This window comes from Scyliorhinus torazame, chromosome 10 (genome assembly GCF_047496885.1).
Source record: "Scyliorhinus torazame isolate Kashiwa2021f chromosome 10, sScyTor2.1, whole genome shotgun sequence".
Classification (NCBI taxonomy): domain Eukaryota; kingdom Metazoa; phylum Chordata; class Chondrichthyes; order Carcharhiniformes; family Scyliorhinidae; genus Scyliorhinus; species Scyliorhinus torazame.
The window spans coordinates 172,379,134-172,395,372 of NC_092716.1; the positions used below are offsets into that span (position 1 = coordinate 172,379,134).

Here is a 16,239-nt window from a genome sequence, read left to right on the forward strand (position 1 = left end):
TTAATTGTTTGTCAGTTGCCATGTTTAGTTTTGAACCCTTGTATCCCCATTTTAAGTTGGGCATCTTATACAGTGACTCTGCCCACATGGTTTGACATCTCCATTTGTTGGGGTTTACTGGGAGAAATTATCAATGGCTTCCTGATTGGAATAGCGCCATCACATCATGGTAACTAGTTGGTGGTGAAACTGTGGTTTCTTTCTCATCAAATCACCAGTGGTTCACTTGGCATATTGATCAATTTTGACATGGAAGACACTGCACGTTTTTTTGATGAGGTGCCAGCCATCATGCACAGATCTAAGATGGCGATGATGGGATGTGAGGAACAAGCTTTGTGTGGAACCAAAATGTTGGCTTGTTGAGTTATTGGGCATCAAAGTTGTCAAAATGAGAGCCAAGACTGGAGTTTGACATTAATGAATCATGGTGACATCTCGTTCACCTTTTTGGTGTGTGGAATAACATTGACCATGGTGATTGTACGGAGGCAAGAGTGCACAGGGATTTGAGTAGTTTGGTCGCCCATTTCAGAGAGAGGTAAAGAGTGAAGCAAGTTGCTGTGGTCTGGAATCACCTGTGGGGCAGTCCATTTCAGGTAAGGGAAGCATATTTCCTTCCCGAAAGATTGTTTGTGAACATGATTTTACAACATTAATAATATTGATCAATGATGATTCGAAAACACGGCATATAATTTTTTAAAATTTATTTTTATTAATTTACGGTATGTGGGTTCGCTGGTTAGGACAGTATTTATTGCCCATCCCTAGTTCTCCTTCTGAAGGTGGTGTTGAGCTGCCTTCTTAAACCGCTGCAGTCCTTTATATGTAGGTACACCCACATTGCTGTTGGGGAGGGAGGGATTTTGCCCCAGCGACAGTGAAGGAGCGGCGATAGATTTCCAAGTCCGGTTGATGAGTGACCTGGAGCGGAACCTCCAGGAGGTCGGGATCCCAGGTATCTGCTGCTCTTGTTCTTCTAGATGGTAGCGGTTGTTTGTTTGGAATGTGCCATCTAAGGAATATTGGCTAGTTACTGCCATGGATCTTGTAGATGGTACACACAGTCACCATTGTTTGTCGGTAGTGGAGGTTTCGAATGTGGAAGGGATAGTAATCAGGTGGGAAGCTTTGCCCTGATGGTGTTGAGCTTCTTGGTGTTTTTGCTGCATTCATCCATGCAAGTGGAGAATATTCCATTACACTCTTGACTTGTGCCATCTAGATAGTGGACAGGCTTTGGGAGGTCAGGAGGGAGATACTTGCCATAGGATTCCAAGACTTTGACCTGCCCTGGTAACCGCAGCATTAATATGGCTAGTCCAGTTCAGTTTTAATCAGTGGTAACCCCCAGGATGTTGATTGTAGGGGATTCAGAGATAGTAATGCCATTGAATGTCAAGGGACGATGGTTAGATCCTCTCTTGTAGGGGATGGTCATTTCAACCTACTGTGAGGCACAATTGTAAATTGCCACTTGTCATCCAATCCTGGATATTGTCCAGGTCTTGCTGCATTTGGATATGGACTGCTTCATTAACTGTTGAGTTGCAAATGGTGCTGAACATTGTGCAGTCATCCGCAAACATCCACTTCTGACCTTATAGTGGAAGGGAGGTCATTGTGATGAAGCAACTGAAGATGGTTGGGACCGGACTTGCAGTGATGTCCTGGAGGGGAGAAGATTGCCGACCAACCACCACAACAATCTTCCTTTGTATCAGGTATGACTCCAACCGCGAAGAGTTTTCCCCTTGATTCCCATTCACTCAAAGTTTAAGCTGGGGCTCCTTGATGCCATACTCAGTCAAATGCTGCCTTGATGTCAAGTGCAGTCACACTCACCTCACATCTTGCATTCAGTGCTTTTGTCCATGTTTGAACAAAGACTGTAATGAGGTGAAGAGCTGAGTGACCCTATCAGAACCCAAACTGAGCGTCTATGAACAGGTTATAAATTTGCCATGATGTCAGCAGTCAAGCACAAATCTAAGATGATGAAGGTGGGTGTGAGGAACATACTTTTGTGTGGAACAAAATGTTGGCTTGTTGAGTTATTGAATAACAATTGTCACACTGGAAGCCAAGACCGGAGTTGTACACAAACTAACCAAAGCAACAACTTGTTCACCTTTTTGGTTTGTGGAATAAATATGATGAATTAATATTGAGGCAAGAGTGCACAGGGATTTGATAGGATGGTTCAGCATGTTCGTATCATTTTATAGATCACCAAGAAGTCAGTTCATTGTTGGGACGGTTGCCAGTCTGGGTTTGTGGACTGGAAAAGGAGAAAAATGGATTGGACCTGCTGACGATATGATGGATCATCGACTGGAGGCAGGGTGAGGTTGAAGTTATTCTCAACATCTCATTATTATTTGCAGAACCAAATGCTGTGGCCAACTTAACTCTTGGGAAGCGCAACAACTCTTCGATTACTCTGAACTGGGCCCGTCCATTAGACCATAAGCCTGAGTACAGATACAGGGTGCAGACGAATGGCGATCCAACTTCAAATATCATTGTTGCTCTTGAGACTGTTACAGTGGCACAGCTGAACGCTGGGACCAATTACAATTTCAGTGTGTTCACATTGACAGCAGACAATACATCATCAGATCCAACCACAGTTTCTCTTACAACAGGTAAGGAATCAGCTCAATTTGGTTTAATAGGAGTTTGTCCATTGTCGGGATGGATGGTTAATACTAGAGGGCGTCTTTTCCTCCTCAGTCCACAAAACAGTAACCATGAACAGATTCAAAACCTCAAGTTGAACCTTCTTGTTCACCAGTGCGATTGGTCTCTCTTTCCAGGAAGGGAGATTGAAATTCCTCTGGATACAGTCTGTATTTGTGTCTCAAAGATTCAAATTTGTGCTTATGCTGGTCCGCTCTTTCAGCATTGTGGTGGAGGAATTGTGATATGCTGGAGTAAAACTGTGGAGGGAGAAGCCTGTGGTGTATTAATCAGCATATGTACTGATTGAGCTTTATTTTTATTTAAAATATGTGTTCATGACTTGTGAGCATCACGGGACATTGCAGCATTTGGTGCCTGTCACTAATTGTCCTTGCGAGGATTGCTGGTGAGCTGTCAGTCATCAACTTCTGGAATTTATATGTTTGGACTTTGTTTTTCTCTCATGGGGCGATATTCTCCCCAAACGGATGTCTGCCGACTGGCGCCCAAAACGGCGCCAATCAGACGGGCATCGCGCTCCGCATCTTTGGGGGCCGAGCTCCAACATTGAGGGGCTAGGCCGGTGCCGGAGGGATTCCCGCCCCGTCAGCTGGCGGAAACGGCGTTTGTTGCCCCACCAGCTGGCGCGGAAATGACATGTCGCGGCGGCGCATGCGCGGGAGCGTCAGCGGCCGCTGACAGTTTCCCACGCATGCGCAGTGGGGCGAGTCTCTTCCGCCTCCGCCATAGTGGAGACCGTGGCGGAGGCGGAAGGGAAAGAGTGCCCCCACAGCACAGGCCCGCCCGCGGATCAGTGGGCCCCGATCGCGGGCCAGGCCACCGTGGGGGCACCCCCCGGGGTCAGATCGCCCCGCGCCCCCCCCCCTCCCAGGACCCCGGAGCCCGCACGCGCCGCCTTGTCCCGCCGGTAAATAGCTACTCTAATTTACGCCAGCGGGACAAGCAATTTCTCGGCGGGCCTTCGGCCCATCCGGGCCGGAGAATCGAGCGGGGGGGCCCGCCAACCGGCGCGGCCCGATTCCCGCCCCCGCCGAATATCCGGTACCGGAGACTTCGGCAACCGGCGGGGGCGGGATTCACGGCAGCCAACGGCCATTCTCCGACCCGCTGGGGGGTTGGAGAATGACGCCCATGATTTGTACAACTGAGTAGTTTGTTAGGCCATTTTAGAGAGAGGTCAAGGGAGAATCAAGTGCTCTGGTCTGGAATCACATTTATAGAGCAGGCCTCGTCAGGTAAGGTGAGCATGTTACCTTCCTTAAAGGTTGTCATTGAACAGGATTTTACAGCATAAATAATAGTTTGATGGTTACTATTTCTGAGAATGCATTTAATTCAGGATTATTAAAATGAAATGTGAAGTTTGCCAGTTGCTATGGTCGGTGTTGAACCATTGTACCCACATTTTAACCTAGGTCACTTATTTACCAGTGCGGTGATTCTGTCCATCAGTCACGTCATCCACGTTTGTTGGGGCTTCGAACGGGAGAAATTATTAGTCTCTTCATGATTGTAATAGCTCCAACACGTCATGGTAACTAGGTTGAATATTGATCAATGTTGACATTGAAGACACTAATTTTGTCATTGTGTCAGCCGTCAAGCACAAATCTAAGATGACGAAGGTGGGATGTGAGGAGCGTACTTTTGTGTGGAAACAAAATGTTGGCTTGTTGAATTATTGGGTATTAAAGTTGTCAAAATGAAAGCCAAGACCGGAGTTGGACATGAATTAAGCAAGGTGACAACTCGTTCATCATTTTGGTTTGTGGAATAATATTGACCACTATGATTGATTAGTACTGAGGCAAGCCTGCCCAGGGATGTGATGGGATGGTTCAGCATGTTTGCATCATTTTATAGAATCTTCTCCAAGAAACTAATTCATTGATGAGATGGTTGCGATTGTCAGTCTGGGTTAGTGGACAGGAAAAGGAGTGAAATGGATTGGACTGCTGAAAATATCATTGACCATCGACAGGAGTGGAGCAGGAGGCAGGGTGAGGTTGAAGTTATTCTCAACATCTCATTATTATTTGCAGAACCAAATGCTGTGGCCAACTTAACCCTTGTGAATCGCAACACCACTTCAATTACTCTGAGCTGGGCCCGTCCGTTAGACCATAAGTCTGAGTACAGATACAGGGTGCAGACGAATGGCGATCCAACTTCAAATATCATTGTTGCTCTTGAGACTGTTACAGTGGCACAGCTGAACCCTGGGACCAATTACAATTTTAGTGTGTTCACATTGACAGCAGACACTACATCATCAGATCCAACCACAGTCTCTCTTACAACAGGTAAGGAATCAGCTCAATTTGGTTTAATATGATTTGCTCAATGGTCATGATGTGTAAGTAATACTGGAGGGAGTTTATCCTTTCTTCAGTCTGACAAAGCCATAATCCTGAATTAAATGAAAACAGCAAGACACATACTTTGTGATGTAATTGGACTTCCATCTTCGTGAACTGAGATTGAAATGATGTTTGATGTCATGTACGTTTGTAGCTGGAAATGGTATAAATCTATATTTGTTCCATCCTATTTTGTATTCGTTCATAGGGTGGGTGCATGGGATGTGGACGTCACTGGCTTGGCCAGCATTTATTGCCTATCGCTGAGGGCATTTAAGAGTCAACCACATTGCTGTGGATCAACTCTATCAGCATTATGGTTGAGGGGTTTTTATGCACTTGTTTAAATGAGAAACATACAAAACTGGGGAAAGATGCACCTTTGGAACAGTAATCACTACATTTGATGATTGAGATGACATGGTAAAAGCTATATGAATCTTGAAGGGTACCAAAGCCCAGCTCAGTGTTTCCCAACCTGAACAACCTGCTCTGAACAGTCCAGTATCTGTAGTGTTCGAGGATAGGAACATAGGAATTTGAAGTAGGAATTATCCATCATACCTGTTCCAACATTCTACATGATCATGGACAATCTTGGGTCTCAACTCCACCTTGCCACCCACTCCTTTTGTCCCACAAGTGGCTGTCTATCTCCGTTTTAAATATATTCAGTGATGGTGCATCCACAGCCCTCTGTGATTGAGCATTCCATAGATTCAGAACCCGTCGAGTTTCCCTCCATCCTTTCTTCTCAGTCCCTTATCACTCACTCTCGATTTCCCAATGAGGGGAAACCACCTCTGTGTCTATCCTCTTCACAGTCATAACTGTTTCACTGAGATCACCTCTCATTCTTCTCCAGAGATTGTAGACCTAGTTTACTTGACTCTCATTTTTGGACACCCCTCTCATCCCAGGGACCAATCTAGTGAACCTTCGCTGCACTGCCTCCAGTGTACTTAACTTCAATACATGGCAAAAATTACAGAATGTTGAATGGTGATATGATCACGCAAAGCTTTGTGAATAAATATTGTTATGTTTTAGTTTGGAAACACCACACAACTAAGTTTTCCGATACAAAGTTTATGACCAAGATATGTTTTTGAGGTGGACAACGTGTGCATTCTGAATTAGTGAATATAACACTTCGGAACATTCTGCCCAATGACGAGCTTTCAACAACTGTGTAATAGCCAGTACCTCGTCTCCAACAAATCCTTCCAAGCCAATATTAATGATGTGTCTTTGCTAGCTCTCTGAAGGGAAAGTTTATGTAGTGCCACTCCCTACCTTTTTCGTGAAGCACTGAAAATGTTTGCTTTTCAGTTAATGATCCAGTTCCCTATTGAAAATCTCCACAACACTTTCAGTCAGTTCATTCCAGATCCTAACCACTCTGTGCGAAAATAGCTTTCCTTGCGTTGCCATGGCTTTTTTGCCAATTTAACCTGTACTCTCTTTTTGGTCCTGCCACCAATGGGAATAGTTTCTCCCTATCTATTCATCCAGAGCCCTCATGATTTGGAATGCCTCTATCAAATCTCCTCTCAAGCTTCTCCTCTTCAAGGCGAGCAGTCCCCCAACTTACTCCAATCTTTTTATGTAACTGAAGTACATTGGGCACGATTCTCCGCTCCCACGCCGGTTAGGACAATCGCCTGGGTCGCCAAATTTTCCCGCGACGCCGGTCCGACGCCCTCCCGCGATTCTCCCAAGCGGCGGGAACGGCCCCGTCGAGTTCCGCGCGGCGCAGGCCGGAGAATCGCCCGAGACACCCAAAATGGCGATTCTCCGGCACTGCTATTCTCAGGCCCGGATGGGCCGAGCAGCCAGTTCAAAACGGCGGGTTCCCACTGGCGCCATCCACACCTGGTCGCTGCCGGCGGGAACGCTGGGGGGGCAGCCTGCGGGGGGGGGGGGGGGTCCTGCACCGGGAGGGGGGGGGCCTCAAATGGTGTCTGGCCCGCGATCGGTGCCCACCAATCGTCTGGCCGGCCTCTCTGAAGGAGGACCTCCTTTCTTCCGCAGCCCCGCAAGATCCGTCTGACATCTTCTTGCGGGGCGCACTCGGAGAGGACGGCAACCACGCATGCGCGGGTTGGCGCCGGCCAACCCACACATGCACGGGTGATGCCAGTTATGCGGCGCCGGCCGCGTCATGTATGCGGCGCCGCCTTTACGCGGCGCTAAGGCCTGGCGCGTGTAGATGACGCGGCCCGCTCCTAGCCCATTATCGGGCCCTGAATCGGTCGGGATAGGGGCCGTTTCGCGCCGTCGTGAACCTCAACAGCGTTCACGATGGCGCGAACACTCTGCCCCCATTTTGGAGAATCCCGCCCCCTGTCTTTGGAGTCATTCATGTGAATCTTTTCTACACTCATTCTAACACCGTCATATCCCTCCTAAAGTGCTGTGCCCAGAACTCCCGTTAAGGTATTCTGCCCTCTCCGGGAGCCGACTCATCTTTGCCCTTATAAGATGTGCTCTGTACGCCACCTTCGGCTGTGTCGGCCTCGGCCTCGCGTGTAGGGTGGAGATGTTCACCCTCCGGAGCGCCTCATACCGGAGCCTTTCCTCCGTGCTCTCTCTCGACTCTTCCTCCCACTTTGTCTTGATCCCTTCCGGCGGCGCCTTCTCCTCCTCCAGGATAGCCCCGTCGACCGCCGATACTGCCCCCTTCTCCGGTCCCCCTGTCGTCGGCGGCGCCTCCAGCGGTGTGGAGGCTGGCTCTACTGGGAGGCTCCATGTCGCCTTTCTGGCAGAGTCTCGAGCCTGCATGTATCTAAATATTTCCCTCTGCAGCCCATGCTTCGCTCCCAGTTCCTTCGGTCTGGCAGGACGACACCCGGGAAATGGGTCTTCTTGGTGTGCTGGTTCCTTTCTCCTCCCATTTCCGAATTTCCATCCCAATTCCCTGGCTCAAATCTATGGTTCTGATAAATCTTATTTTTGTGTGAAACCATGCACAATGGTTAGGTTAGGTGGAGTTACTGATTTACGGGGATAGGGTGGAGGCATGGGCTTTAGTAGGGTGCTCTTTCCAAGGGCTGGTGCAGACTTGATGGGCCGAATGGCCTCCTTCTGCACTGTAGGGATTCTCTGACATTCTCTGACAAAAGCACTGACTTCCTGGTTTCCAGAGAGTGGGGGCACAAAGTGATGACTGTGTAGGTTTCTTCAAGTGTTGACATGTGTCAGCCGTATTGACTAGCCTCGTTTGATCGATATTCCTCGCCAACAAACCTGGCCTAGCTTCCCTCTCACTGTCCAGCAACTGCATCCACCCCAGTCACAGACTGCTGACCACTTCCCAACCAGCACTTCACGTCGTAGGAGTGCATGCGGATGTTCTGCCGGCCGTTGAACAGCTTGACCACGGAGCCGCAGATCGCATACTGCCGATCGCATACTGCCGATCGGTGGTGGGGGACGAGCCGAGCAGCGCGCAGAGGACGAGCCCCTGAGTGGAGCTTCCAGCTGGGGCCACCACTGTTAGCATCGTGCGCCCATGTGGATACCCATCAGCCCCAGTCCCCACCCACCCCCCCCCCCCCCCCCCCACCCCCATGTGCAGTGACCAGCCTCGCGCCACCCCCGCCCCCTCAACCGCCGCAAGCAATCGGGGACTGCCCAGAGCCAGGATTCTAAAAGCCGGTCGCAGTTATTGGGGACTTCGTCACGCGATCAGGAATGGCGCAACTGATCGCTCCACTAACTTCCTGACACCTGCCCATGGTTGCGACCTTGAGTTTGGAAAAACCCTGCCCTGGACTGCTCCAATGACTAGTTTAGTCGGGCAGCATGGTCGGCACGGGCTTGGAGGGCCGAAGGGCCTGTTCCTGTGCTGTACATTTCTTTGTTCTTTGTTCTTTGTTCAGGGGCGGGGTTCTCCCCTACCCGGTGGGGCGGGGGTTCTCCGCACCTTTAGGGGCCAAACTCTCACCATGAGGGGCTAGGCCCGCGCCGGAGTGGTTTTCGCTCCACCGGCTGGCTGGAGAGGCCTTTGGCGCCACGCCAGCTGGGGTGAAAGGTCTTCGCTGGGCAACGCGGGTCCGCGCATGCGTGGGAGCGTCAGCGGCTGCTGACGTCATCCCCGCGCATGCGCTGGGGAGGGGGTCTCTTCCACCTCCGCCATAGTGAAGACCATGGCGAAGGTGGAAGAAAAAGAGTGCCCCCATGGCACAGGCCCGCCCACGGATCGGTGGGCCCCAATCGCGGGCCAGGCCACCGTAGGGGGCACCCCCCGGGGCCAGACCACCCCGCGCCACCTTGTCCCGCCGTTCAAAAGGTGGTTTAATCCACGCTGGCGGGACAGGCATTCCAGCAGCAGGACTTCGGCCCATCGCGGGCCGGAGAATCATCGGGGGTGGGCCCGCCGACCGGCGTGGCGCAATTCCCGCCGCCGCCGAATCTCTGGTGGCGGAGACTTCGGGACACAGCGGGGGCAGGATTCACGCCAGCCCCCGGCGATTCTCCGACCCGTCGGTGGGGTCGGAGAATCCCACCCCAGATTTGTGAGTAAAAACACAAACTGTTTATTTAGATCAAGAAAGAGTTCAAACATGCAATAATTAAACTAGATAAGTACATACTAATCTATTACTTCCCCTTTTTACCCGTCTCACCCTCTATCCAAACACACACAAGACAGCCACACACTGATGGGGGGAAATGATAGGGGATTAAAATATGGAAGTCCGATTCCTATTGCTGATATGTTGAAGTCTTTGTAGTCAGCTATGTTCTTTAACTGGCTGTAAAGCGAGAGATAAACTGCTCCTTCAGGCTTATTTATCAAAAGCGTGTTCATCAGGAGAGAAACCGATAAACTACGGCTCTTCAAGCATCTATCAAAATGTGTCAATCAGGAGAGGGACACATAAATGCTTCTTCAAAAGTGTGCGCTTCACTCCAAAATGGAATCTCTCTGATTTTGGCAGAATATTCTGGAACACCATCAACTGGGCCAGAACAAATAGCACTGATACCAGGGGTCTCCAGAGGCCAAACCAAATAGCACATCTGTCGGAGGGAGGTTTCAGTAATTGTCCAGATACAACGGCCAGGATAACCAGGGCGGCACAGTGGTTAGCACTGTTTCTTCACAGCACCAGGATCCCAGATTTGATTCCCGGCTTGGGACACTCTGTGCAGACTTCTCCCAGTGTCTGCATTCGTTTCCTCTGGGTGCTTCGGTTTGCTCTCACAAGTCCCGAAAGATTGTTGTTACATAATTTGGGCATTCTGAATTCTCCCTCCGTGTACCCGAACAGGTGCCGAAATGTGGCGACGAGGGGATTGTCATAGTAATGTCATTGTCACAAGTAGGCTTACAGTAACACCACAATAATAAAGATTATTATTATTAAAGGGAATCTGGTTTAAATAGGAGTATCTTTACAATAGCTTACTAATATCCCAGGGTGCTGCATAGCTATCCACTCTTACAACCTGCCCTGCCACCGTTAATCAGTTAAGTGGTTAGCACTGCTGCCTCACAGCTCCAGGGACCCGGGTTCATTTTTGCCTCGGGTGACTGTCTGTGTGGAGTTTGCACTTCCTCCTGGTCTCTGCGTGGGTTTACTCCTGGTGCTCCTGTTTCCTCTCTCAGTCCAAAGATGTGCAGTTGAGGTGGATTGGCCATGTTAAACTGCCCCTTAGTCAGGTGGGGTGACTGGGTTACGGGGATAAGGTGGTGGCATGGGCTTAAATAGGGAGCATTTTTCCAAGGGCCGGTGCTGACTCTGGTCCAAATGGCCCTCTTCTGCACTGTAAATTCTATTATTCGATGTGCGCACATACCCTGGCCTCTCTGTTCCTGCACCCTCTTTAAAATTGGACCCTTTATTTAATATTGTCTCTCTACATTCTTTCTTCCAAAGTGAATCATTTTACACTTTTCTGCAGTAAATTTTATCTGCCTGTCCTTCCGCCAATCGTCTGGAGATTTAGGCGGAGAGATGGCAGATGGAGTTTAATCCGGACAAATGTGAGGTAATGCATTTTGGAAGGTCTAATGCAGGTAGGGAATATACAGTGAATGGTAGAACCCTCAAGAGTATTGACAGTCAGAGAGAGCTAGGTGTACAGGTCCACAGGTCACTGAAAGGGGCAACACCGGTGGAGAAGGTAGTCAAGAAGGCATACAGCATGCTTGCCTTCATTGGCCGGGGCATTGAGTAAAAAAATTGGCAAGTCATGTTGCAGCTGTATAGAACCTTAGTTAGGCCACACTTGGAGTATAGTGTTCAATTCTGGTCGCCACACTACCTTAAGGATGTGGAGGCTTTAGAGAGGGTGCCGAAGAGATTTACCAGGATGTTGCCTAGTATGAAGGGCATTAGCTATGAGGAGAAGTTGAATAAACTTGGTTTGTTCTCACTTGAACGAAGGAAGTTGAGGGGCAACCTGATCGAGGTCTACAAAATTATGAGGGGCATAGACAGAGTGGATAGTCAGAGACACTTTTTCCCAGGGTAGAGGGGTCAATTACTAGGGGGCATAGGTTTAAGGTGCGAGGGGCAAGGTTTAGAGGAGATGTACAAGGCAATTGTTTACAGAGGGTAGTGGGTGCCTGGAACTCTCTGCCAGAGGAGGTGGTGGAAGCAGGGACGATAGTGACTTTAAGGGGCATCTGGCCAAATACTTGAATAGGATGGGAATAGAGAGATATGGAGCCCGGAAGATTTTAGTTTAGATGGGCAGCATGATCGGTGCAGGCCGAAGGGCCTGTTCCTGTGCTGTACTTTTCTTTGTTCTTTGTCTTTTTAAAGTTTTACACTATCCCTCTCATGGTTCACAATGCTTCCAGGGTTCATAATATCTATCAATTTTGAACCTTCCCTGTACACCAAGGTCTAAGTCATTGCCTTCCCACCAACCCGTAAGGAACTCGACTATAAAACTTAAGTCCAAAATAAAAAATTGCCACTTCTCTCTGGTTCTTGCCCCTTGGGAAAGTTGGCACCCATTTTGCTCCTGTCCCTTTTATTCCATGAGTTCTTATTTTGCACTCCAGTCTATCATGTGCATTTAATCAAGTGCCTTTTGGAAATCCATGTCCACCGTATCAACAGCATTACCAACGTTTCCGCTACTTCTTCAAAAACTCTAGTTGGTTAGGTAACCATGGGTGGGATTCACCTTTCCCGACACCGATTTTGTAATCGCCAATCGGGCGGAGAATCCCTTCTGACGCAGAAATCAAGGGGCGGCGCCTGTTTGACGCAGGTTTTGTATCCTCCGCACCCTCCAAAATGGCGTCAAGGCACCACACGCATTTGGGACGGCGTTAGCGCGTCACCTGAAAGCCCTCCCCCGATGCGCCGCCCCCAATGGGCCGAGTTCCTGACCACGTGATTGACGTATGTTCTCAGGGGTTGGGAACCGGTGTGGTGGCTGCGGATTGTGTCCAGCACCGCCACATTCTGGCAGGAGCCATGCTGGTGGCAGCGGGAAGGCTTCCGCAAGGGCTGGGGAACTGGTGGGAGGTGGCCATGAGGTCTGGGGGAACTAGTGGGGAGTGGCCAGGGGGGCACTATCTGGCAGGTCGGGTCCGCTCACCGCCGACGGCATGTTTTATGGCGCAGCCGCTGCAGGTCGTAGCCAGACACATGCGCAGCCACGGATCCGGCCATTCTGCCGGCATTTATATCATGGGAGCTGGGAGTTTTACTCTGCGCAGCTACTCGCCCCTCACCGGTAACAGGATCGGTGCGAGGTCGGCGCCAAATCTTTTGTTGTAAAACGCCACAGTTCGTCCGCACTTGGACTCAAATACGGTGACTCAAATATTTTTCTCTTAATAAATCCATGCTAGCCTTCCTTAATTAACCCACTCGGGTGACTAGTACTTTCTCCCAAATGATCCTTTCTAAAACCTTCCCTCCCACCAAAGTTAAACTGACTGACCTGTAGTTGCCAGGCTTATCCTTTTTTTGAACAAGGATGTAGAATGAGCAATTCTCCAGCCCTTTGGCACCGCAACTGAGTCTCGGAAGATTGGAAAATTATGGCCAATGCCATAAGAGTGAAATTTCCAGTCTCACTCCTTTCAGAATCCTTGGATACAACTGATCCACTCCTGGTGGCTTAAGTACAGACAGCCTGTCCAATACCAATTTTAAACTCTTTAGGTGATTGAACTTCCTCCTCTTTCATCATGTCCTGGGTAGCGCCTTCCTTGGTAAAGACAGATGCAAGGTATTGATTTAATATCCAGCCATGTCCTTTGTCTGTATGCATAAATCTCCTTTTGGTCCCTAATCAGGCTCTTGCAGCATAACTCCTCCCCTTACCACTTTTACTATTTATGTTCCCACTTCTGGATTCTTTTTTATATTAACTGTCAGTTTCCACTCAATCTCCTTCTTTATAAAAGCAAATTACTGCAGATGCTGGAATCTGAAACGAAAAGAAAAAATGCTGGAAAATCTCAGCAGGTCTGGCAGCATCTGTGGGGAGAGAACGAGCTAACGTTCGAGTCCAGATGATCCTTTGTCAAAGCTAAAAGGCATAGAAAATGGGAGATATTTATACTGTGGGGTGAGGGAATGAAAGATGAGTCATAGCCACAGAACTCTTCCGTCGCCTTCGACTCCGTGCCCACTTCTTTGGGCAAGAGTCCACCCCCACCCCCCCGTTCCACAGATTCTTTCATGTGCCTCCCAACATTCTGCCTCAAATTGAACACCCTTGCCGGGACAATTACCTGCCCTCGATCTTTTTATTGAGAACTGTCTACGGGACATTGGCCGTCTTAATTTTTTTGCCCCCCTCACCCGTTCGAACCTCTCTCCTTCCGATCTTTCCGCTCTTCACTCCGTCAGGTCCAACCGTGACTTTATCACCAAACCTGCAGATAGAGGGGGTACTGTTGTTGTCAGGTGTACTGGCCTCTACCTCGCAGAGGCTGAGTACCAACTCTCAGATAATTCCTCCTACCTCCCCTTGGACCATGACCAAACCACTGGACATCATGCCATTATCTCCAACACCGTTAGTGACCTCATTTCCTCCGGATGCTTCCCCCTACAGCTTTCAACCTCATAGTCTCCCAACCCCAGACAGCCCGATTTTACCTTCTTCCCAAAATCCACAAAATGGACTATCCGGCAGGCCCATTGTGTCCGCATGCTCTTGCCCCACTGAACTTATTTCCTCTTAGCTTGACTCTATCCTCACTCCTCTGGTCCATCCCCTTCCCACCTACATCCAGGATTTCTCAGATGCCCTTCATCATATTGGCAGCTTTTAGTTTGTGGGCCCTAAACGCATTCTATTCACCATGGATGTGCAATCTCTCTACACCTCCATCCAACACCAGGATGGTCTGAGAACTCTTTGCTTCTTTCTCGGAAAGAGGCCTGGACAATTCCCATTCACCACCACTCTCCTACGCCTGGCTGAACTCGTTCTGTCTCTCAACAGCTTCTCCTTTAACTCATTCCACACTCTCCAAATCAAAGGTGTAGCAATGGGTACCCAAATGGGTCCTAGCCACGCTTGCCTTTTTATGGGGTATGTGGAACATTCCTTGTTCCAGGCCGACCCGGGTCTCCCCTCACAACTTCTTTACCAGTACATTGATGACTATTCTGGTGCCGCCTCATGCTCTCGTCTGAACCTGGAAAAATTCATAAACTTTGCTTCCAGTTTCCACCCCTCCATCACTTTCACCTGGTCCATCTCAGACACTTCCCTTCCCTTCCTTGACCTTACTGTTTCCATTTCCGGCAATAGACTAACTACCAATATCTATTACAAGCCCACTGACACCCACAGCTATCTGGACTACAGCTCTTCGCACCCTACACTCTGTAAGGACGCCATCCCTTTCTCGCAACTCCTTCACCTCCGTCGTATTTGCTCCGATGATGCCACCTTCCAAAATGGTGCTTCGAAAATGTGTTCTTCTTCCTCGACTGTGATTTTTCACCTACAGTTGTTGACCGGGCCCTCAACAGTGTGCGGTCCATATCCCGCGGCACTACCCTCGTCCCCTCCCCTCCCTCCCAGAACAAGGATAGAGTCCCACTCGTTCTCACATTTCACCTTACCAACCTCCATATGCAAAGCATAATCCTCCGCCATTTTCACCAACTCCAGCGTGATGCCACCACCAAACACATCTTCACTTCACTCCCTAAATCAGCATCCTGCAGAGACCGTTCCCTCCAAGATAATCTAGTCCACTCCTCCACCATATCCAACACCTCTCCCATCACCCATGGCACCTCAGAGAAGGTGTAACACCTGCCCCTTTACCTCTTCCATGCTTAACATCCCAGGCCCAAAACACTAATTCCAGATTCAGCAGCATTTCACTTGCACCTCTTTGAAATTGGCCTATTGCATTCGCTGCTCCCAATGTGGTCTCCTCTTTATTGGAGAGACCAAACGTAGGAGTGATCGCGTTGCTGAGCACCTTGGATCTGTGCACATTCAGTACCCTGACCTTCCCGTTGCTTGCCATTTTTAGTTTTACAAATTTAGAGTACCAATTCATTTTTTTCCAATTAAGGGAAATTTAGCGTGGCCAATCCACCTACCCTGGACATCTTTTGGGTTGTGGCGGTGAAACCCATGCAAACACGGGGAGAATGTGCAAACTCCACATGGACAGTGACCCAGAACTGGGATCGAACCTGGGACTTCGGTGACGTGAGGCAGCTGTGCTAACCACTGCGCCACCATGCTGCCCCCATTGCTTGCCATTTTAACATCCGACCCTGTTCCCCTGCCCTCATGTCTGTCCTTGGCCTGCTGCAATGTTCCAGTGAAGCTCAAAGCAAACTGAAGGAACAGCATCTCATCTTCCGGTTAGGCACACTACAGCCTTCCGGTCTCAACATCGAATTCAACAACTTCAGATGATGAGCTCTACCCCACCTCGACCCCTTTGTTTTCAGGCCATTTCATTTTAACTGTCTTTTACCTTTTTTATTTATTTCTGATCTTTCTTTATATACATATGTATATTCTGTATATTTCCCACCCCCTTGTCTTATTCCCCCCCCTTACCTTTTCTCCCATTTGCTTCCCCCCCCCACCCCCACCCCCACCCCCACCCCACCCCGCCTCCTACATCTGTCACAGCTTACCTTCTGATTTTAGTTTCTCTGCTGTTTGGCCTTTCACATCTTTTATTCACCCTGGGGACAGC

General features: G+C 49.3%; 1 protein-coding gene across 3 annotated transcripts in view; it reads left to right on the forward strand.

The window, feature by feature from the left end:
- Positions 1 to 16,239, forward strand: part of ptprja (protein tyrosine phosphatase receptor type Ja) — a 283,707-nt gene that overhangs the window by 114,792 nt on the left and 152,676 nt on the right. For all 3 annotated transcript variants that reach the window (XM_072518944.1, XM_072518945.1, XM_072518946.1), the window contains 2 exons: positions 2,391 to 2,651; positions 4,752 to 5,012. In XM_072518944.1, the coding sequence (XP_072375045.1) occupies positions 2,391 to 2,651; positions 4,752 to 5,012 (522 nt within the window). The remainder of the gene's footprint in view (positions 1 to 2,390; positions 2,652 to 4,751; positions 5,013 to 16,239) is intronic.